Here is a 25,339-nt window from a genome sequence, read left to right as displayed (position 1 = left end):
GGTGCAATTTGATTAAACCGTAACAACCGTAATTGATGCATAATCAGGTAAATTATTTGTCTTAGATGGCTTTTTATAAAATAGACTTGAATGGTTTTTAATCCACTATCGCCAAAGGTAAATATGTATACCTATATATTGTTGAACCTGGTATAAACACCTGGAAAATAATAGAAGCTACTACAGCAAAATTTCATGAGACAAACGTGTCTCCGAAGTAAAACAAGTACATAGGTAATAATAATCAACACAGTTCTACAAGGACATACCTATACATGAGGTTTATCTAGTAAGTCGTAAAGAACTGTCAACTAAGGAAAATAACTTCATATTGTTCGTACAATAAGTACTTACATATTTATTTGTCTGTTAAACTTATTTTATTACTAAGCAATATTGTAAGAACATCTTAAAGTTTTTGTTAGATATTGACGCTATGAGTTCAGGGAAAAAACTAATAGTTTGTAGCGCCTTTGATATGTTGCCTTGAATCCGACTCGAATAGATGAGATACTTTGACATTGATGTTTATAGTGGACAATCATGTTCTTTGTTCTTCTATAGCGCGTAGGGCGTAAATTTTAGGTTGTACGTAGTAAATCAACATTGTGCAAGTTGTTTGGTTGTTACGACGCACAGACGGTATTACAGAGTATTGTTTGGCCACAGATTGCGTGTGTAAACTTATGTTACCGACCGTATCGTCGGCTAACAACGGCTTATTGTTATGGTTAGCATAACCGCGTTGCCTAGTTACGCCTCTTGTTGCAATCATTCGCGGTTCGTGCGGTATTTCGCTTGCTACAAACAACACTGCTTCTTCGTTCACTCGAAGCTTAAATTCCTGGGAATAAGGTCGGCTTTACCAAACACTGACACTGATATTTAATTGTAAACGCAAATACCTAAAACAATTTGACGCGACAAGCAGTCTTTGTGTTGACTTGTTTACACCGCCAGTTGCCATTTTGGAATTTTGTTTGTCACTTATTTATGTATGTAAGAGTATATAAGTACATAAGTGTTAATATCAAGTTTAAATATTAAAATAAATAAACACTTTTACTCTACAATAAGTTACCTACATTATTATTCCTATAAACAGACTGTAGAGCGGCATTATTACAAACTCTACATTATTTTATGTACGTATCTATTTTTAATTTAGTAATCTTAAGATAAGATACTTAATTAACTTAATAGCTCTACTTATTGCAGGTGTGCAAAGGTTTTGATTTTAATCCTCAGCAATATTGTGTCTTGATATAAACTTAAGTTCTAGTGCCTATGCCTACTAGAGAGTCTCGGATGATTTTATACCTACTTACCCCGGTTTCTGAGTACATTCAGCGGTAGTTTATCTATTCAAAAGCGTTTTTTTTACCTCAGAAACCGGGGGTTAATCATCAATAAATATGAACAAAACTTTTCCGTTAGTAAGTGACTGGCTGACTGATGGACAACGCACAGGCAAGACTGCTGAGTGTAGACAGTTGGAATTTGGTATGAAGATTCTTTAAGAAGTGTAGAGAAGCACTAAGATTTTTGGAAATTCTATTCCTAAGGGGTGAAATTACACGCAGGCGAAGCCGCGGGTGGAAACCTAGTACTACAATATATAGACACGAGAAATTTTGCTGAAAAGAGCACTCTCACATTGTCATGTATAGTTAATAACAAATTAGTGAAGAGCATAAAGGTAAAGTTAGTCAAATACATTGCGAATCACCTACATAATTCGAAGAAGTCTACGAGTCCTACGACATAGGTACAACAGTACTACAAGTTGCGGCGCTTCGGCATGATTAACAACGTTATCAGTAATCTTATCAGCGAGGTGCTCATACACTGAACAAGTGCAAACACCTGCCGGGCCCACCTGTCCACCAAGTCACTACTACACTGATACTACTATCAGATTATGTACGTATTAATCATATTATTTCCGTCTCATTGCGTTCTTCGTAGCTGATTATTACTGGTAATTGGCCCTATAATTGAGATTGCAGACCTGCTTTTTTGCGAGTGCAAATGGATTATCTTATTGTTGTGCTAAGTATGTACTTGATGTACAAAGATTTATTTGTTATTTACACGAGAATATATTTTACAACAGATAAACGAAACGAAACCGTGCGAAACTATACAAAAATATTTATAAGATTTACTAAATATAAATTTTAAAAGAAAAGGAGCATTTGTATTTGTATTTTGCTAAGTATAGAGCATCTTCTCTGGAGATTACATTGGCAACTTTCTCAGAATAAGGGATGATTGGTTTATGTTTAGGACAATACTTCTTCAGTTTCATAAGACAGCAAATTTATTTTTCTTGTCTGACGAAATTAACTCATATTTAACAGAGTACCTAACTTACTTAAGGTTTCTTGCATTATTTACGCGTTACATATGTATGTTTGTATCGCGAGCACACGTTATTTGGTTTTTCTCAGATCGCCTTGACAATTATTTATGTCAAGATAAAAATATTTGCTTAGTCATTGTTGAGGTTTATCGTTCTACGGGAAATAAGTTTTTAATAATTGTAAGCAAATTTATGTTTTTCTGTTTTCAGCAATCACTACGTTCCTTGACAAAACATCAATTTTCATGTACTCATTGATAGCAATGCCGAATATATCAACATAATGATGTCAGATTAGTTTTAGTTACCATTATTACTCAATGTAGCTGGTAAACAGTACGTATTTCATAACTTCTGCACGTCGTTTATACGAGCTTTACTTTTAAAAGAATAAAACACGAACACATTTCACCAAGTGCTCACAGTGTTATCAGAACTCTCGGTTTCGCACGGTAGATTCCCGACGTTAATGCCTGTAACGCCATTCGCCACGGGTTTCATACAGCTGCGCTCTAATCAACTCACTGCCACACTACATACTTATAAAACATTGGTAAGGATCGTAGCTGCTGTTTGCAACATTATGCGGTTAAAAACATTTAAAAAGATATGATATATTCTTAAGGATGAAGATAAAGGAGTGATGCACTGGTTCAGCGTCGGGGTGACGCAGGCTAGCGGTACCTAAGTACCAATATGTACATTCATTTATTCTGGGAATAACTAGATCCAATTATTTATTGGACACAATTCTGATATAATTCTGCCTACGGTACTCCAGGATGACAGCTTAGTACGAGTAAGTAGCCCCGATTAGAAAAGTAAGTAATAGTGCCTTAAAAATAAAGTTTTACAAAATACTACTGAAAATGTTCTTAGTTTTCGTTCATGTTCATGTTTTAAATTGTACGGTCGATATAAAATTAAACTGTCGGAAGAGAGTGCTCAAGGCTAACTTGTAGAGACATTTCACGATTATCTGATCGTCCCTTACACTCATAAATTGTATATCGTAATAAACAAAGTTTTAAAGTCAATATTGGATCAATTTTCCTGGATTAAATTAACAATAGAAGTAATGACAAGTTTATGGATTAATGTTGTATGATATTTCATTAAGGCTTCAAGATTTAGTCATTAGAAGTTTCTATAATGAACTATTCGAGGTAATATTTATTAAATTACAAAGATACTTCATTACTTGAATGATTTCTATAGACGTCAATGAGCCGTAATCAATCTTATTCATTTTTTTAGAAGCATCATCAACCGCGGTATTATTATTTTGTAAGTTTTTAATTAATTTCAAATAGAAGAGTCCATTTCGAAACATTGTACAATTTCTCAGATGTACTTAATGCGTAGTAACTATCTCTATATATTATTATAGATGGGTCAATGCATATATTTATCTATGCCTATAATATATTGGTAATATAGAGCGATAGCGTGAGGTAAAAAAATATCTGCTAGCAAAGTAAGATACTTCACACAGATTCACGAAGAATTTTTATACAGCAGTTGATAGACATACGGCCGTTAGAATAATATTAGAGTGAGGAGCCCTAGGCGCCATTCATGTTGATAAAGAATGCGTTGAGTTCGGCGAAAATTTATGCGTCGTAAATAACATAAGGTGGAAACAAATTGACATTTGAAATTGCGCTGAAACTCCAATTTAGCTCACAACGTTATTTTAATCAAAGTGAAAAATGTTCTGCCATTTAATACGTTACAACATCAATGACAGCGGATAAATTTGTTGTTCAAAAATAAATACAAAATATAATTGAATTGCGACCCTGCCAGGATTCGAACCTGGAATCTTCTGATCCGTAGTCAGACGCGTTATCCGTTGCGCCACAGGGCCAGTTATCAGAGAGGGTGAAATAGATAACTGGGTTCCCAAGCGTTCCTTTTTTTTTACGAACTTTTTTGTCTACATTGTGTTTTTACACTTCTTTACCAATCGTGACTACATACCAAATCATACCAATAAATAATTTGACTCTACCTTTCGTCGTGGTTGTTATTTATATAATGGTATATAGAGGGTGTACTTTCAATAAAATTAGACAAGCAAACGTCAATTACAATTATGATTTGATAGTATTTATCCTCTCGAGCGCCCCACGTCAAAATTCAAATATACCGTTAAGCGTCCAGGCCAAAAATGGCGCGCGAAATTGAATTGGCGGTTGGCGTTTAAGCGCCGATTCCGTCATATTTTGATACTAACACCCTAGTCATACCTTATATATTTGAAATCTACATAAAATTTGCTATATATTAAAAAAATAAACCACAAATAATATTTGATAGTGGTGGTACAATAGTCGGTTTAATCTGAATATTTTGTGTTTTAGGCATGTGTTTGAAGAAAGTCTAAAAAATATTTTTAGGCATAAAAAATAATATGACGGAAGGTCTTATCGTGTAGTTAATGAATAATGACATTAAAATCCAACTGTAAAATATACTCAAATCTTTAAAATTAGTTAAAAAAAGTATTTACAATATTGGTCATAAAGGAACATGTCGTTGGGTCAGATGTTGTTTATGGTGCTCTCTGGCCTATATCAACCACTTATTCAAGTGTGTGCATTAGATCGTCGTCTCGTTTCATCAGCTTCAATGTCAAATATGTTTGAAAGGGATAAACATAGTTTTAGCATTTAATTTCTACGTTTTATTAATGTAAGATCGTTTTGCCGTACCACGGTGGCGGGACGCTTGACGGGGGTAGCACATTCAACCGTGACACGGTGGCCGGGCGCTTGAGAGGTTAACATATTTTTTATCAATATCTGATGATCATATTTGTTCCAACGTGTGCAAAGCGTTGTTTTCCTTCTGATTACGCCGCCTATGATCCCTGATTTGTTCTATTCGTATGTACATAAGTATCTTTAACGGTTACATAATCTAACAAATATTTTCTTTGATGGTAGAGCAGCGATATCGAGACTACAGTTTGCATTTGAGACTCTGTTCAGATCACAACCCACTGATGCTGAGAGGTCACAAGTTCAACAAGAGCTGTGTAAATGTCAGTTTGTTAGCAAAATAACGAGACAGGAAAAAGATAAACTACAGATTGGCGAAAGTAGTAGAGTTCACGCTTGTTATTTCATCTAAACATAAGTAAGAGGCGAATAAAGCTGTACCATTATGTTTATTGATGAAAAATAACTTATTTTGCACGTAATAATTGACGTTTTCACCGTATTTTATTGTGCGTATACGAAAGTATACATTTGATTAACAAAAACTATAGAAAATTCCATTTTATACAAAGATTTTTTTTTATTATAGAATAACTCATTTATTAGAATAAAACTTAACTATTAATAACTTTTAACATTAAACTAAACTAAACTAGAAATAATTAACAAAAAACAAAATATTTACAATTATACAATATATTTACAATATAAAATGGTTACAAAAGGAGTGCGGCACGCGTCGTAGAATTTCTCCTCACCATCGTCGACTGGTAACGTACCCAGAATGCTGGCAGCATTGCCACGTTGGATGGCAATGAATATTCCAATAAATGTAATATGTGGTTTTAATATCGAGCATTATGTCTCTATCGGATTTTATACAACGTTGTAGAGCACATAGAGCGTTATGTAAACCGGATACAAGTTTGCTTACAATGTAACTGTACAATGTACATATAACACAAGTAACAATTCAGCGTAAAATTTGTCGCCACTAACAATTCTGTCCTGCCGAACCAAAACTCTGTAACTTTCAAAAGCCAGTTTCGAGATAATTGACAAAATATGTTTCTTCTTACCTTATTTTAAACCTAATACTGTATTCTTTTTTTCTTTATCTTGTTAAATAAGTGTTAAAATGACAAAATAAATTAACACAGGTAGTAAACTGAACTAAATGAACTAATTTGGCTCTGTTAAGCCGGGTCCAGATGAGTGTAACTTGTAATGTAATCCACCGTGTAATGTAACGTGAATTCTTCGTGTGATCGGCTTGCGAGCGTTACACCAAACGCTCGCAGTGTCACTGTATGAAAAAACACTGTATGTCGACTTACAAACTTTTGCATCGGCACGGTAGAGTTACCGTTAGCGTTTTTCAGTCGTCCCGCTATCGCAGCGATAACGCGAGACTAGTGATAATCGGCGGCACCACGCAGGTGCGCCCGCGCATGGCCTTCGCGGGTACACACGTATTATCTTCCAGTGCGACAACGCACCAAACATGACGCTAATGACTCTTGTTAGTGGAACTTGTTATACGACGATACTTTTCAGCGAATAAATTAGTAAAGTTATCTGTGAGAAAGTCTTAGAACTCCGACGGCTAATGACAGTAACAGGATCGTTCTGTCTCTACCTTAGTACTAATTGAGTGTTTGTTATAATATTATAAATAATGAATTTGCATCTTATAAAAGACTGCTTTAACCACTAGATGTGAGATTATTTTATATTATTGCTCACAAAAATAAAGTTTATAGGGACACATTATGACATCAATAATACTGAAAATGACGCTTTATGATAATAAATTTTATACCTTACGACAAGTTGTTGAAGTTTTCCCAAAGTACTTAGTAGAAATAAGCCATAGATCTTCAGTCTGTGTAAGTTTTGTATAGGGAAAAACACTTGTTCAGAATTGAGTTACATTTTCAGGTGGAACACGAACAGAAATAAAATAGTAGAGTTCCTTAGCAGAGCTGTAGCTGAAGTAAAGTGGGAGCACAATTATCTATTTCGACCTCGTTTACGACGGGCCCTGTGGCGCAACGGATAACGCGTCTGACTACGGATCAGAAGATTCCAGGTTCGAATCCTGGCAGGGTCGCAAATAATACCTTTTTGTGTATTGTTTTGCCTTGTTTACCTCACGTTAGTAATTAGTCGCATTGTTCGCGTGACGGCATCGAGCTGATGTTTGACGAACAAACGTTCACAAAACCAATTATGTATTGTGTTGCCAGTGTACCGTATTCAACTTACTGCTATCGTATCACGGTACAAATTGCTTTGTTAATAATGTAGGCAAAATGCCGAGGGAAATTCAGCTCTACCTTGCAGCTATAGAGTCGAATATCATTTGTAAAAAGTTTGTTATTGAAGTTCACAGTACATTATGTACGCAGCTGACCAAATATTGTAGTTGCGATAATTGGTCGTGATGCAATCGCGTGATCTCGCCGGATCCGTGTTGGAATGAAACTTTTTAGAGAAAAGTGTAAGTTAACTACAATCTACCTATTTATTTCATTCACTGAAAATTTTCTCGATTACATTTAACATTCACTTTTCTGTCGTTTCAGTGAATTTCATAATTAATTCAATGAAGTAAGAAGTGTATTACGTAAGACGGAAATTATATGTTCTATATTGTTATTATCGGTGTTATGTAGTGGCCAGTGGCTATTGGTCATATTTGTTCATAACTCACACGTGCAGGTGTTACATTACCTAATAAGCCTCTTCGTAGAATCATATAATTCAAAGTTATTTGTATTGTTAATAGTGTATGTATAAGTGTAGACAAACGTTTCAGGGCCATGTATTTTATCTTGTTACTTACCTACGGTAATAAATAATTTGTTCTGAATTTGCTTTATTCATGTTATATGACTTGACTTTTATAATAATTGGTCTACAATGGCATAAGAATATACCTACATGTATTTTTTCTCAACATTTATTAACATTTATGTAATTGCCCAGTTTTAATTAGGCTGGGCAAATAGGGTTTTGTTGTTTCAGTTTAACAAAAGGAAGGTGGTAAGAAAAAGAGTTTGTTTAGCCTTATATTTTTTTATTTTCCGCTTCATTGTACTGGTACTTAATAAAAAATCAGTGCACAATTTATAAAACTAAATAATAAAGGAAACTGTGGGTGATTAACATTGTGAAATGCAATCAAGACAGATACAATTTGTGACACTTAGTTGTAAGTTTAGCTGCCTCCGCGGCTGATCGTGGCCGACTGGAGATGCTTCACACAGACAGAACAGTTACTACACAGTACTCGTAGTACTCGCAGTACACAGTCACCACCACGACTCCACCACATACTCAACCAACAACACATATTTGATCATTATTAACGCACCTCAACTAAAACTATAACAGTCTATTTAAAATTATAATACACCATAAGTAATAATTATGTATATAAAGATAATTAAAGCATCTTCACCTTATAATCAAAATAAAATGATAATATAGTATCAAATCAATAATTTTTTCAGTATTTTTATATTCATTTAGTTTTAATTACATACATTATTTACATATAGTAATGTGCTAAACACAAATCATAAGTTAATAATAGAAAATTTGCGTGAAGCACTCACAAAATAATATTTGAATATTTAATTAGAAACAAAATCGCCATGCAAAATCACACTCATGAAATAACTTAAAATAATATATTTATATACGTGAACCGACTTTAAATCGGAACACTTCTTTGATATAAATGGAAGCATTAGTTTTATAACTAAAAGATAGGACTGAAATTTTCTAAGAAAAAGGTTTTTTACAAAAATTGAAAGACTACGGCATTTTGTACGTGTCGTGTTCTGAACAGAGTAGTAAGTATGTATTTACTTATTACAAAATATATAATTTGTCTCTGGGCAGAATGCCCCTAGGTGTAGCACAAACCACTCAACATACTTATTTACAAACATGGAAAATTTACATTCATTACACTACTAACTACCTAGTAAAGCTTTTTACACAAAACATTATAACAAAACAAACCACGACGCGAGGGCGAGCGCGGCCGATTGCATTGCAATGCTCAAGTCTTCTGCGTGTAATGCCACAAAACAATTACATTAAAGTAGTTTACTGATCGTAACGAGATCGTGCATAGGATATCATCGTGACAGATGATGTTCACTGGAACTGGTGCCGGCCACTGCCGGGCCTCTCCCGCTCTCCCGAGGGCCGAGCGCAGCCACCCGCGGCGACGCCGACGCCGCCTCTCGAGGTATATAAACATTACCATAAATTATATTGTCTCTCTTAACCTAACCGCCACTTAGCATGATGGCCTGTCCAGCTGATTCTGCTTTTCTGGCGTCTGTAACAAATAGAAACAAACATAAGTAAAGTTTTGTCAACCTGTTAACACTTATGATCGCATAATTGATATGACATGAGAGTATGAAAATTCATCTAATGGTAGAGAGGGGTGCAGTCAGTTAAAGCGACCAATCCTAGAGCAGATGCGCGCGCAAAAGTACGTCCCTTTTTATATGATACGATTGTATAGTGTTATCATGATAATAAGTAAAGCCTGTTTAGCAGATATGAGTTTGAGCTTCATATTTCATTTTTATTTATTACGTCCAATAAAGTCGGCTCCCTCATCATTGTGTATGTAGAGTTATTAGTGATTGCAACAACTAGTATATCGTGTGGCACATGCGCATCCCGCCCGCGTCCGGCCATCTGTCACCACATATGCGCTTGTTTCAACACTGTTTTAATTCATTAGTGCCAGGACAATGGGTTGGTTATTTGGTTGGTCTGTTATACTTGTTTGGCCCGATTAGTATCAGATACCTAGCAAGTTTCCCTTCAATTGGTTTAAGATTTGAATCTGGAAAGACTTATTATATAATTAAGACATCGCGTATCGATTTTTAACGAGAAGAGAGGTGACGATTTCAGTGTAAGTTAGTATCAGCGAGTGTTAGATTACTGCTTCCCGTCCGTGCACATCCGCGACACAGCTGAACGGCCGCACGTGGCCACACCCTATTTACGGATACATACCGAAGGGAGAGCACACATGTCCCGAACGGATCGGGACTTTGCGAGTGCGCACACGTGAAATCCCTTTATGAGACGAGCATTGTCGGCCGGATAATGAATAGGTATGTTCAGTGTTCGTCGCATTTATTTAGCTATCCGGCCACCGGCGCCGTCACGTGTGTTCACACGCAGCTGCGAGCGACCGTTACCCGCACAATGCCCTCGATCGATCCATCGTCGATGGAATCCAAGCGATCGGCGAAATCGCTGCACGTGTGCACGATACAGCCGAGACATTTCGCGGTGAAGTTGCATTGTCTACTCGCCGACGCCGTGCGGTTTATTAGTACGGAGAAGCGTAAAGGTGCTCGTAAAACTTTCACGTGCGCGATTTATGCGCGAGGTGCGCGGAGACAAAGATATTCAGAGGAGCGGGCAGCGTGGGCGCGGAGACGCGGACACCTGGCGGCTCGTTAGTGTCGCCTGTCGGATGGACGCCATCGCGCCATCGCCCCGTCGCTCCACGCGTGGGCGAGCCGCCGCCGCCGGCTCAGCCTGGTGCAGCCACACATCATTTACTGCGCAACTATTCGCAACCTCTACGTGTGGCTTTGCTTAATGAATCAACCACTAATATTAAATAAATATTAATGGCCGATAGCTCAATTCGAGTCAATTAACTATAGGGGTCTTTAAATTGGTAACGAAAGGCAACATGCGGGCCAGTAATTGGATAGTTAAGTGATATTGACAAACTATAACTTTAGTAGGTAAACAAGAATGTGCCTTTCTCTTGTTAATAGAACAAGCAACAATCCCTATTGAAACATTCTCTATGTTATATTAAAGATACAGTTATGGATAGGGTTCCGCCCTCTATATGAAATAAAGTTGAGGGTGCAGCCGCAGCGGATTACACGCCTAACAATCGTCATTACGGTACTTAACAGCTTATTATGGTTGAAGTGAAAAGTCAAACAAGTAAAGGGCAAATGGGGTAACTCGCGTCATTGCTGAGTCAGGCAATGATTATGATGTGATTGTAGAGAGTGGTATGAAAGAGCAGCGCGGATTGATCTCATGGCATCGCTGGAGGCAGGCAGCTGCGGGCAACAATTACGGTCGCTATAGCAGCCGTGGCGTATGCTCGTGACCGGAGGTTTGTGGCACACGACGCCCGATGGCCCACGAGATACCGTCGTGAAATGCCGCCTCACGACGAGCACGATGGAGATACGAATTCCGGCACGATCGCCCGGAGCCTTGCTATTCTTTCTAGCCGCTGAGAACTGTCTGTCTAATACGAAATATTCGTACAAAACGAAGATCGTGTTCAATGTCCTTGTACGAATGAATATTCCACATTTCGTATTCAAGAATGTGGCCCGATTAGTCGACATTCCGATATTGTAGTAGGCGGTATATTAGTAAATATCTATGGATATCGTGATAGTGCCGGCTCGCGGCGCCCGAGACTAATTAATAGATGTTGTTTGTTATGTTTCTGTTATATCGATAAGTATTAAGTTTATTAATGTTTAACAGCAACTGCTCTTATAGTTTTAATTGGATGCTGAGTAGACTCAAATAGATTCGAATGGAAGAAAGTTTAGTGTTTGTTGAAATCAAACGAGACTTGGCGCCGTAGTCACGCGTCGTAATGTCATAATAATCTTACATAAAAAGAGAGATTTATCTTTTTATGGTCGTCGAAAATCACGAATACTTGCGAAGTTTACAACTTATAGCATGTAAACGTGCTCGTTCATTAGACATGCCAAATGTACGGTTTCGTATCATCGTAGACGGTTGAGTAAGAAGTGAGGTACTCATAAGTACCTGGCCGCAGAGGCGTATAATTTAGAATTTAAGTATGTAATCGTTCTCTACGCGTCTCTGTAAATACAGGCCGGCACGTCTTGCGTCTCCTAAATCACGCTTGTTTTGAACATTTCCCTCGGTTCCAACAACTGGCAGTGATTAAAATTTACGTGGCGCGACCAAGTATTAACGAGCGCGCATTGCGCCTGGGGCTCGTAATCGCAAAGCGCACGAATAAATCCTGCGAGATGCACCTGCCGCGCGCCAACATCGACAACAATCTTATTCGTGAACTGCAGCATTTTTAGCTGTTCTAGAGCTCGGAACGTCTAATTGCGTACAGTGTACAGCTGCGACCAACTTTGTTAATGTTCTGTCACGGCAAATGGGAATGACGAAATGGCAATCACACACAGGTGTCAGCCGGAATGTTAAACGAGTAAGATAAATATGTGTTGAATATTCAGATTGTGTGTCAGTACACGGTCGTTTACGCGGCGCCGGCGCAGGTGGCCGCGCTTCAAGGCTGAAATTCAAAACAGCAGTCACGCATGCGTGAACAGCGGTTTACACTGTGACTGCTTATTTACCGAATCTATGATTTCATTGTGTTACTTAATCACTTTCGGAAATGTACATCTCTTCACTCATCATCGTATTTATAATAATATTACTATGAAGATGAACATTGTTTGTTTCTATAATGAAATCGCTTGTAGAGCCAAATTGATGATACTCGTTTGAGTCGACTGAGCTCCAGAAAAAGATTGACGTATTTAAAATAATTGATTGATAAAGTTTACGTTCCGAAATACCATAATGTTGACAATTAAGTAATGATGATGATATATAATTATTGATGTGATGATGCGTGTGTTGTCGCGTTGTGAAACTCTGCATCTCCGCTTTTACCTTCCCGCGCTTGCGAAACACGCAGGTGCGCGCGCGCCGCAAAAACACCGACACGGCCGATTTCATTTACTTTTTATGCAATAGCAGGTAGGTATCTCTCGTTACAAACTAGTGTAACTCTACACACTGTATTATCTCAAATGGACACCGATTTAAAATATTATAGTTTATTTTATGTTTAATGGTTTTTGGCAAAGATTAAAGATAACGGTCAAAGCATACTTTAGGGTGTTTTTTTAGAAACAAGTTAAGTAATTGATTAAGTCAAGCTCTACATTGCATAACTCTATGTTTAGTATCTAGTTATATCAATATCATGTGAGTTATTTTAGATGTTATTGTTAATCGAAATAAAGGGATATAAAACAAAATGAGGGGAGGCTATTCAATGTTAATAGGTATTTCATTAGGTAAATCATTTAAAACATTATAAACTTACGTTTTGGCTTCTGTGTTCCTGGCTGGGAATTGATTTGCGCAGCTCAACGATGGTGTTTGGCGCAGATCGAGGGCCTAGTGGTCGCCTCTGTGGGCGCGGCTGAGGCGCCGCGGCGCACGGAGGAGAAGCGAGGGCTCCCTCAGCATCGAACTGATCCATGGCGGGGTGGTTCTCCAGCGCCGACTGTAGGTCACAGATGTAGTCGATGACGTGCTGGATCACTTCTAATTTTGAGATTTTTCTGTTCTTGGGCATAAAAGGCACCAAGTCCTGCAGCTTGGAGAGGTACATCTGAATTTCAGCGTTCTCTCCGTCGCGATGCCGCTGCACTCGGCCGCTGGCGATCGCGGGGACGGAGGCGCCGGTCGCGCACACTGCCGTTATTGCTTTCATTGTGACTGTCACTAACACGAACACTGGGTAGAACGTAAACACGAGCGCGTGACGTGCGTCGGTCGCGAGTTGCAAGTGAGGAATGAGGAGATGCGCGTAGCGGCCTAGTATTTATGGGCGCTGGTGGGGCGCGGGGCGGGCTCGGCCGGTCCAATGGGCGCGCGGGGCGGGGGCGGGGGCGGCGAAGCCTGATTTTTCCCATGGCGGCCGGCGGTGGGCGCCGCGTCTGCCTGCGCTGGGCGGCCCTGAGTAAGGCCGTTGCGCTCGTGACATGCACTTTGTCCTGTCTGTAATATTGTTTATTTCGTGGTTCTAATTATTACAATATGAATCTACTCATATTTTGTTAAATCTGTAGTCGTTAAAATATTTGCGTTAACCAATTTAAAAGGCAATACTTGTAGGTAATTAGGATGCGTCATAGAATTTCCGCAAAAGCGTAAAATATAATACATAAACTAGATTTGGAATTATTATCAAGTGAAAGGTAAATAGCTATTCCTACCTTCTTAAAAAACATGTCACCGGCGTTTTTTGAACTCTACATGACTGCCAGCTTCAGTCGTATAGGATGTCTAGGCAAAACAAGATGTACCTAGTAGACTTGTTAATTTTTCTATACCTAATAAATAAGGTATGAACAATGGTGATCTTTTGGGGTGGTGAGGGGGTGAGTTTCTCATATTAGGTTCGGGGGAGGGGGGAGTGTGTAGAGTCCAGAGGTGACGAACAATGGCTGTACGTGAAGGCATCCACTTGTCGCGGTCCCACGGCGACAGGTCCCGGAGGCTGCGTCTGAGCATTAAAAAAAAACCTTTGAGCCTTCGCTCGACCGCTTTCAATCTCTATTGTAGAAATATACATTTTATTTTTATCAAATTAGCTCTTTGTTAAGTGATTTTCAATTGTATACCGTGAATGTCTATTATTGACATGATTTGATATATTGTTGTGTTGTACTTATTTGTAGTGCGTAGGTAATATTTGTATGCTAGTAAACGGTATAATAATATGTTACTGTTTTCCTTTTTATTTGGTAATTCCAAATCGTTATAAAAACTTAATAAGCATAGGAATTTTAGAAGTTTATTGGGTTATATAATTAAAATAAAATTCTACATTGTTGTATAGTTTTATTGATGGAGATTGTATCTACACTTAATCAGATCCTGCTTGACAGCATACTAAATAGATATTTAACATTAATCTTATTTACTTTATGGCGACGGCTACCACTCTTAAAGACATTGCTGACGTGTTTATGTTAAAATAATGTAAATGTTCCAATCACCTCGGCATCCTCTCGTTTTGCCTACAAATGTGACGATTAAAGGATTATCGTATCACGTGATTAGGTAATCCTTCTGAAGAGACTCGCCGGTATAAGTTATAACCGGTCCGAGATTGTTCCTTGTGGTATTCTGGAATTCATTGTTGGTCAGATTAGATTCATTATGTTTTTATCTGCAGGGTCACTGTAAGGTTAAATTATATATATTTGATAAAATTATGTTCTACATTTCAGCTCTACCATGGATTTTGACCGAATATGTAAAATACGTTATGATTAAAGAAGTCTTAATATTAAGTTATCTTTTATTTTCAATTCTGTCTTGAAGTAATACTGAAGGGAATGGAATAATGTAATTAATATTTGTATTTATATCAAATGGCGCTGCATAATGCGCCGGAGTGTGGTTAGTAATTATGAAGCATCATAAACTTGAAGGTTACTAGAAGTTAGAAAAACAGAATAAATATTGATTTGCACACATGTATGATGTTTTGACTTTAAGTGTTAAGTGGCAGACATATTATACCGACAGTGATTCATTTTGTACGTACCAACCGGTGCTTGAGTGTCTCCATACGGGATTTAATATACCCTAGATAACCCTAGTATAAAATTAGCAAAGAAGCACAAACATACTGCCGAATTAAATGTGTTTTTTTTTATTTGGTTGAACTATCTACTAATTTATCGACAGTAATTAATGATTGTAAAGGCATTTTTTCGTATCACAAATGAGTAGAGAGATAGAGTTAATTTCATGGCGTCAGTGTGCCGGCGACATTGATTTTTTGCCGACATTTTTTAGTCCACACCGCGACGAAATCTGCGACAAACTCGTCAGAAACTGGTAATGGTAAAAGATTTATGTACTACTACAAATTAATTAAGTTACGGTGCTATAAATGGTTTAGGTATTTATATAACCGTCTTATCGGTCCGACCACACGGAGGTCCAAATCGCAATAACACTGGGCATAAAAAACGACGCGGCAAAAAGTCACGAGTCACCTTGGAGGCGGGAGTAAGGAACTCAGGTAGTGAATTGCTTCATTTTGAGTTATTTGGACCGACCATTTAACGTTATAATGTAATTCGATAAATTGGAACGTACGTCGTGGTCGACGGACAGTAATAACGTATTGAAGTAAATGTCCGTTCAAACGGGCCTCGATCTGTCGGAGCCTTTATTGAGTAGTGTGTAGCGTGAAATTATTATCAAAAGATTTTTTCTTTTATTGGTCTGCGGTTTATTTTGTTAATAGCTTTTGGCCGTCCCAATTTGGTTGACAGTAACTTGTACTTTAGTAGATCTTGATACGCGGTTATTGCCGTACAAAGTAAACAAGACGAAAATAAGTTGGAAGCTATCTGACCCGGATTTAATGAGGATGATATCATATATTTGCACGTTGTGTGTATTTAACATACGATTTCTCACAAAGATAAGACTACTTAAATGTCCGAGACGATCAATAGTGAAGTAAACGTGTCGTCACGGCTACCTGTGATATTAAACGAGACAAGAAATGCATTTTACCGGCGCTCGCATTGTCTTACTCACGTAGAGGTCTATTGTGCACCGTCCAATCTTACGTCTAGGCACCTTGCAGTGCAATTGACAGAATATTGTTTTAGCCGGACAGGTATCTTTTGTTGTCTTGAGAAATTTATTTTGAGAAAAAAATTAAGAGACAAGTGCAAATTGCTTTCCATTATTGGGTTCCATCGAATATTATTATCGTTTATTTTTAGACTAAATTTGATTTTACACACATAATACATAATTACGAAATTACACATTCTATTTTGATTATGTCGAAGGTCACACCTTCTTCAATTTCAAACAAATACAAAAAATGAGATTTATCGTATTTCAAGCTATTATGGATCAGGTAGAGTTTATCCACAATTGACATTGTATTGACAAACCAACAAGAGGTAATGCCAGCAAATTATTCAAATGCTATTGACGGAACCCAAGAACCGGTGACAGTGAAAAAATGGTCATGAGGCTGGGGACATAAACACCTCGGTCCGATGACAATGCGTAAAGTGTTTTTATAACAGCGTAAATATTAAGTGTTCTTACAAACAAAAAAATCGTCAACAGCCTTTGTACCCGCAGGTGTCTTGTGTTCTCATAAACGCCTTTACAATAACGAAGGTGTGAAATTAGTAATAACGGAAACGCTTGGTACTGTAATTGCCAGCGAAATGTCACTGCAGTCTTGTTTTCGGAAAATCACAATAAGCTGACCATGTCACAATGACTGTTGTTATTTGTAGGTTTGCGTTGTTAAAAGGAGGAAACGCTGTCCATTGACGAGTATATTTCGGTACATAGTAAGGCAGAAAGTAAAAAACAAACAGAATACCCATTTTGTGACACAGCATTATACGCCAAATATAATTTGGAGAATCAGTAAATTATGTAATCATATTAAGCCATGAGTAGACTAACAAGATGCCAGTCAAATAAATTCTGATACGAGAACTGTTACTTACTTAAAAACATTAGTAATGCTCTGTGAATACTCTACAGTCGCTACGGACAGCAGAAAAATAGCCTGTCTTTATTTTCCACCTGTTTCAAGGTTTTTTGTCTAGGTATTCCACGTGTGACTTGCAAATTATATAGCGCTGTATTACATAATGCAATAGACTGCAATTTGAATTTGCAAGCGAAAACTATTTTTCTAAGTTTCGAATTTATTGGTCTCAGACTAGACGGAAACCATTATGAAGAGATGATGACTTTTAGAACTTATAGCTCAGTATATTATTTGATTCATAGGTACCTGTCCTACACCTAGTACCTATAAGATCATATCTTTATTTATAATGGAATAGTTAGGAATCACAGCTACGGAGAATTCCAAGTGTATATTGCATCAAACTAACTTAACAATTTTCATTAAAATTGTAATTACTGCGATACAAACTATTTCTCAATCGGTATTGCATTCCATAGAAGTACATCATTGTTCCATTATATATGAAGTAAGTTCCATTAAGGTGTTCGCATTAGACCGGGCCGGGGTGAAGGGCTGGAGGTCTGTTTACCCTCGCGCGTGTCGTGGGAGTGCCGGGCGCGTGCCGCTCCCATCGCGTGATACCCCTGATTGATCAGTGTTATTTGTGCCGATATTAGTATACTCATTGTGTTCAAGCGGTTAAGTGCTCTCCGAAACAATTGTTTTGAGCCTCCAATGAACCCCTTGCGTATTAATAATGTCGTTCTGGATTAGTAGTTGTTTATTTGTACATGTATTATAGTTTTGAAATGTTATTTTAATTGTTTATGATGCACATTGAATGTTCTTTTACAGTTCATATTTTAATAAAGTATCTGAGTTTTAGAAACAAGTAGGGGGAGACCAATACCAACATTAATTTATCCAACATATCATATAACATTATGAGGTCTAGTTTATTGGTACCGATATCTAATAAAAGTTGCAACCCAAGTATTGCCAGAGGCTGTAATCAACCCCACAAGCAATATTGGCTAGCCGTTATTGTTCCTCAGCGTGTACTTATTGACAGAGCAAACAGTTCGATTCGTGTGATATTCTCCCTCCGGTCCCACGGGAGGGCGCGAGAAATCCCTTAATTCGGACAGTGCAGGTGCGGGCTCATTACGCGCTTTTCCGCCACGTGCCGGCGCGTGCACTGCGCACATATCGACTTTAGTTTTTAGATCGAATGCGCTGCACGCACTTGAAATATTACTCTGATCGACGTAGATTAATGGAAAACATTGTTGTATATAAGACCCGGAGTTTACCTACGATATGAACGATTTATGTGCGTAAATGAAGTTTCAAAGAATGACTCATGTCAACTTCGAAAAGCGGTATCAGATTAAATAGTGACTATAGGCAAGTCTGATTGAAATGATTGCATATGTTAATGATACATAAATGAGTCATTATTTTGACCAGAGAATGTCGGACATAATATCTGCGATCGTTGTGTTAACTGGTTAGGTAGTCATCGAATAAACTAAAAAGCTTCACGGTTCTTTTTGGGGAGGGCTTGCTGTTGATTCTCACGTTGTTGGCCGAACCGAAGCCACAAAAATTCCGAATAAGGTTGGAAAAGTTGTGGTTCCGATGGGAAGCAGTGATTTCTCGTGTGAACATCGGTCGTGGGAGCGGTGCTGGCCGGGTCACAGGTCGGGATAATTACGAGCGTCGAGCGCTCGAATCGCCTGCGCACGGAACGCCGCACGCGCATACTACAGGGTGCGACTGTGCATTGCAGCCTCCTTCAGATATGTCATAGTTCATGTAAATACTCTAACAGATTTATAGAGCTAACGTAACGCTTGCACTTTACTGTCTATATTATTCTATATGATCAAAATCCAGTACCGGGTAGAGTAGTCTTACAGGAACCGTGTGATTAGGTACAATATATTTTTGACATGGAATACTACCTTACAGTTTAAGTACCTCAAGAATATTGAAACAGCTGGCAGTATAAAATGTGAAATTCAAATATAAAATGCGTCTATTAACCGAGGATTACTGAGGTATGCAGCAGTCGTGAGACTGATGGTGTTCCCAAAGTAAATCGCGGCATAATTTAGTTTGAAGCATGCACAGGCGCGTGAGATTGTAGGTGTTCCTGTGTGAACCGCGCGCCCGTGGGACCTTACAGACGTACTGAGGTCACGAACATACAACATTATGATCGTGAGTTTATATATCAAGTTAATGCTCTTAATGAGCTGCGATTTATGAACTATTTAAAATGAACATCCAACAGCACTAATATCGTTAGGTTGTAGCTGTAATATGATTGAGATGGTGATAAAGACAATTTGAGACCTCTATCATTCAGCAGTAAATTGCCGTATTTGAAATAGATGAGTGCGAATTTATTTCACTTCTTTTTTATTGTAGACATTATCGTCGCTTAGTTATCTATAAGATTTAAGAGTTGGTATAGCAAAAGTATCATGTAAATTGCAAACTGCTCATTTCGTTAATCAATGGTTATCTCAATTTGATATAGCCATTCGTTTAGCAACCCTGTCTGGAGATTAATAACATGCTTCCCATGTAGGCGGAGGGGCTTAATTCGCAATAAGCGTAAAAGGCATTTAATAATGCAGACGTCCGTCCACGTGCGTGTATAGTGAACAAATACCTAGCAATCGCAGTAATGAAGGCGAGGGGGTGCGGGGCGCGCGGCGGGCGGGGGTGTGCCACGTGGCGGTCACGTGACAGTTTTACATTACCGTCCGCCGCCCGCCGCCCGGGGTGATTTACATTACGTTTTTGTGTAACATTTCTACTGATTAAAAGACAACGTTATTGATGGTGGAAATTTTGATTAAAAATGCTTGGATGTATGGCTTGGCTTTGATCATTAAGCACAGTGTTTATTACTTTCCAGGATTACACATCAGATTAATATAAAGTAGAATAGTAAGAATTATACACGTATATAACCACTGAGCTATGAAACGTGAAACAGCATAAATCGTACGGGGCAGAAACATAACAGACTATGTAGTTTGTTACTCAGATCTCATTCAGATAACATAATGTGCGAACACACGTACATATGTTATAATCCGCATTGTTTCATCCTGAGAAAACTCAAAGTACAATACATAGGTTTACTATTAAACAAAGACCCCGCATTGCTATGTCAAAACGAAACTCCCACAGATTTATAACAAAAACTGTGTCGATTTTCCCACAATCGTTGTTATAATGAACGCTGGGGATCAAAGGGATTGGATCACCCCGAGTGCGCGAAGTGACGTCACCCCGCGAGCATAAACCAAATTATAATGACCCCTAATCATATACAAGGATTTCGATTTTCAAATAGTTTAAGGAAGAATAAAATTTGCAGCGGGTCTTACTAAAATGGTTTTTGTATGTCGTTCGTATAGGGTGTTTTGACATGCGTGGGAGCCGCCTCTATTGTAGAGGTACTTAACTCTGATAAAGGAACTATAGGACCATTAACCGGATTCGTTTTGCTCATTCGTTGTCGCTGATGAATGGACATTGGATTATGATTCGTAAAGAGATTTCGATGAAGGCACGAGGCTGGAACGAAACGGCTGCGCAAGATTAATGTTCACAAATATGATTGTCTAGTTTTATATTTTTTTGCAATTTCTGTTTGTCGATTAACGAGAAAATTTTGTTGAAGTGCCATCATGTTATTTTTCATGAACTTGAAATTTTTCAACCCATATTGTTTAAATAATATTTATTTTTTGCACAGATTGAGATTCGAATTGTATTTCAAGTTTCTAATAATACATCAAAGATTGCTATCAGTACTGTATTATATTGCTAAACAAATAATAAAAAATCGCAATACGCAATCGTCGAGTACGCAAAACTATGTTCCCTATTCACGAAACCAATGAGCCGTGGAAAGTATTATTGAATTTTTTCGAGCACCTTTGAATGGTTCCAGTCCCGGGGTGAAAGCCAGGTGTATCGTGGTACGATATCTTGATTCACTTATGAGGGCTTTATGAATGTCGATTTTTTCGGTGAAAGAAACGCCCTTAAACCTTTGGCGTCAATTATTCGTGACCCTAATTGCAGATGATGTGATATGGCGGTATTGTGATCGAGTTGACGGCGCTATTGCTTTATTTGTACAGTTTTTTCATCTGTGACTGGCGGATAAAGCAGTTGTTTGGGGTTTTTAACTTTGTTTGCTATTGTTGACTTTCTTAGACGTTACATTATATGGTTGCAGTCGATGTTGGTTTATTGAACATATGTCGGTCACAGAATGTTGGCTTTTGAATCTCTTTCACCGAGTATTCGTTTCGTCAATTGGGCCAATAAATTGGCCAGCTGCAGATGTGAGCTTAAAATAGCGGCTCTATTTGTTAATTGTCTAATTTGTTACGTGAATCACCAATTCATCACAGTTTTTGTAGTAAGTAATGTTGCAAATTGTCATAAAACTTGACCTTTACAACCGTAATAATCCAATGATGAGGTGGAAAGTCTGTACATTTTAAAGCTCTCTATCTACTGCAGTGATGTGATGTGATGTGTTTTCCCTACTTTAATGCCAAATTAGGTATAATCTACATTTGTAGCAGCTAAACTATGTAGTTATTACATTATTTTGATTTCTAAATCAGATTATTACACGAGTTAGTATATTACTATTAAGGACATTAGTATATTGCAAGGTTTTACATCAAACCTATTATTTCGAAATTACTTGCATATTTTGGAAAATTGATATTAATTTTCGTTACATTTGATTTAGGCAAGGTGTTAATATAACTCCCCTATAAAATCAGTAGCGCAGTTGGTCTGTATGTGAATCGCGGTACGTCGCTTTTCACACCGCGACGCAAATCGCAGCTGCGACGGACACTCGCGCGTACAGCTGCCGTCAGTCGCACTGTATGCAAACGCCCTAATAAACTTACACTTTTTATTACTCACTTCGACACTATGGGCGTGTTATGACGCCGTAGATTACAGCGCTAATCCCGATAGATAAGACACTACCAGTAGGAGAACAGAAGATGGGTGTATTCTAAATGTGGATGGTATGGACGTTCCCATGAAATAGAGCGTGTATTGTATTGTATTTATTTAAAAGCGCCTTACCTTTATCGAGACAAGACAGACGAAAGTCTAAAACTATCAATTCAACATTACGAGACATTTACTTCTTCACTCCAGTACCTACCTACCAGAAACAACATAAAAAACTCCTTTATATTTTAAGTTACTCAACAGTAATCGAATGTTTAACTTTATTATATGACGAGTAGCATTGGCAGAGTATAATCGTATCTGAGCATGCAGACATAAACTTAGTGTAATCTGTCTGAAAGCGAATGTTTTCAGATGTTGGGCATGTGCCGCGGACGAGGTCCACATGGTGGCGAGTGAGCCGGGCGACACAGAGCTCCTTGTACGAGTGGCGCGGCGGCGTCGGCGGCTATATCTGTGCGCGCACGTGGCGCCCGCGCAGGGCGGCCCGCCCTTACACCCACGTAAACCCAATGTAAACGCGATCATATAATTTTATAGGCGGTCTGACTGTTGCCTCTGCTTCAAAACTTTTAAAAGTAATGTTCACTGAAATAGACTACTAACATTCCTCAACTCTTCGCTGTTGTGAATCTATGTTTTATGGGTGTAATGCGTTACGTCTTATTTATTATGGTGCCACCCAATCATTGAGCAAAAAAATTTTGTTGCGGTCCGTCAATTAGTTATACCTACATTTTGATTAAGAAAGTTTGAAAGAATATGGCTGCAAACCATAAATAAGTAAAATTTCAGTGAGAAAAGTTTCAAGTCATTGTCCATTGGAAAGTTATGGTACCACTTACTATGAATAAGCAAAGAAATTGTTCATTTCCACGATTATTTACCAAACATAAACGGCACTCAAAATGGGGGCAAAATATTGACAAACAATGAGCTTCTGTAAAACATCTGAGTAACTTGTTAGTTAGAATGTTTTCACTAAAGATAACTCACCGAAACAGAGGAGCGACTTAACAGATGTAAGTAAATCTGCGACGCACATGCGAGCTCTTACTTGTTTTTTTTACAGAATCTGTAAATATTGTGAACATTTCCCTCATTTGTTATCACGAATTTCCAAGTTCAGTTGCGATCTGATATGCAAAAGTTATTTTTAATACTTTCGGCCGTCATCGTGATATTGCATACACTGTCATGATTACGGTGCTAAAGTACACAAACATTCTTAGTGTATGACTCTGGATAGCTCAATCTTATTGTTGTTTAATCAATTATTTTGTAAAGTTCAATAAAATACCTAACTTTTGTAGGTACGTACGGATGTAAAATATAAATATCTTATTTTTTTCTTCGATGTCAGTGTACTTAATCTGGTTCTAGGAAATCAGATAAGGGCACATGTTTTATGGCGACTACCAAATTTTTATTGCTTGAAATATTATAAAAGATTGACGGGTTAAGTCCTGTGATTGATTGGTACATGAATCGGGAGTGTAATACGTAAGGGCACAGATATAAAAACCGATGAATAATGGTGAAACATAACGTTACTCGGATACCATCAGATTAGATTAGAACTCACGATTTATCATCTCTAGTGGTCATGTAATATTAAATAACATCTATAAAAATGTTGTAGCTTGTAGGCGTTAAGAATATTATCAGTATGTAACATACATACATGTCGTGTAACTCTCGATTTCAAATTGTGTTCTATCTCTTGAGTATTTTACATTTGTCAAATAGTCTTGTCGTATAACTGGAATTTATCAAATAACATTTCTTGACATTTGAAAACAATTTAGCTAGTAATACAATCACCAGATTGGTTCCTAGATATAATAAGGCTGATTTAATTTGGTAGTACAGTTACAACAGTAGCATAATCAAAATTATTGAGTGCACCAAAGGGCAAACGGAGCAAAATGTTCGTGAATAACATTACTCTAACAAACAAACTGAGCTATAAATGGTTTGATTGATATCTGCTGAACAAAGTATGCACGTGAAACATTTCACATCTGGGCACATTCAGTGCTCATTGTCGGACCCCCGGCATTCCGCCTGATTAATGATAGCTACACTGTGTCAATATTTGCATAAGAAACGGACAAGAAAGGAACTTATCATCCCGCAGATCTCACTCGCTTCCATTTGATGACTTTCGTGTTGAATTACATTCAACTTTTCAAATATTGTGTATTTTGAATTCTATTTATATTAAACATAACACACAATTTTATTTGCCGAGTACTCCTTTGGCGCTGTATCGTAAATACGATCTTAGTTTTCAGTATCAAGATTCAAATTCAAATGGGGTCTTGATGTCCACGATGCAACGTAGACGTCAAGATCCGATGTAAACTCGTCAGGCGCGTCAATAAAAATATTCATTGGCTCACACTCTATTTAACAGTTGATGAGACAACCCTGCGAGGAACATCAAGGATGTGTCAGATTGCGTTTCTTGAAACTCACAATATAAAACACGTGCTTATAGCTTTACCTCACGAACGTGGAGATGCTATCTCCTACACCGTGCTTTGATTGTATAATCATGTCCCAGAATTTACGTAAACCATACAGACGTTTGATATTTCTTTTATATAGGAAATATAATTCTACGTCTACAACGACTATTGAGCGTATTCGAACCAGTAAGTTATCTATACGGATTTTAAATTTGCAACTACTGGAACAGTAGGGCAGAATTAATCACAATGTGATAAATTCCTTAATAGCACGATTAAACAATTATACATTGTTTACATCAACCGAATATCTATACCATTGTAAATACCAAAAATAATAAAATATATCCCATGGGTGACATCCCTG

General features: G+C 37.8%; 1 protein-coding gene and 2 non-coding genes across 3 annotated transcripts; 1 reads left to right on the top strand and 2 right to left on the bottom strand.

The window, feature by feature from the left end:
- Positions 1-4,162: 4,162 nt before the first annotated feature.
- On the bottom strand, positions 4,163-4,235 carry TRNAR-ACG (transfer RNA arginine (anticodon ACG)). Its single transcript has one exon. It is a non-coding gene; the product is annotated as a tRNA-Arg (tRNA).
- Positions 4,236-7,131: 2,896 nt separating this feature from the next.
- Positions 7,132-7,204, top strand: TRNAR-ACG (transfer RNA arginine (anticodon ACG)). Its single transcript has one exon. It is a non-coding gene; the product is annotated as a tRNA-Arg (tRNA).
- Positions 7,205-8,152: 948 nt separating this feature from the next.
- emc (Basic helix-loop-helix domain-containing extra-macrochaetae) lies at positions 8,153-13,788 on the bottom strand. The gene is made up of 2 exons (XM_076122536.1): positions 13,301-13,788; positions 8,153-9,451 (listed from the first exon to the last, which is right to left on the bottom strand). Exons 1-2 carry the CDS (start codon positions 13,691-13,693, stop codon positions 9,410-9,412), a joined length of 435 nt encoding a protein of 144 aa, XP_075978651.1. The 5' UTR covers positions 13,694-13,788; the 3' UTR covers positions 8,153-9,409.
- Positions 13,789-25,339: the final 11,551 nt, after the last annotated feature.

The sequence above is a fragment of the Anticarsia gemmatalis genome, chromosome 14 (genome assembly GCF_050436995.1).
Source record: "Anticarsia gemmatalis isolate Benzon Research Colony breed Stoneville strain chromosome 14, ilAntGemm2 primary, whole genome shotgun sequence".
Lineage (NCBI taxonomy): Eukaryota > Metazoa > Arthropoda > Insecta > Lepidoptera > Erebidae > Anticarsia > Anticarsia gemmatalis.
Note: the sequence above shows the minus strand (reverse complement) of the source record. Positions and strands in the feature narration are given on the sequence as shown.

Bases quoted from the DNA above. Each gene is read 5' to 3' on its own strand.
- emc (XM_076122536.1), bottom strand. From the start codon at position 13,693: ATGAAAGCAATAACGGCAGTGTGCGCGACCGGCGCCTCCGTCCCCGCG. The intron at 9,452-13,300 runs GTAAGTTTATAA...TATTTGTTACAG, and splicing joins AGGAACACAGAAGCCAAAAC to ACGCCAGAAAAGCAGAATCA.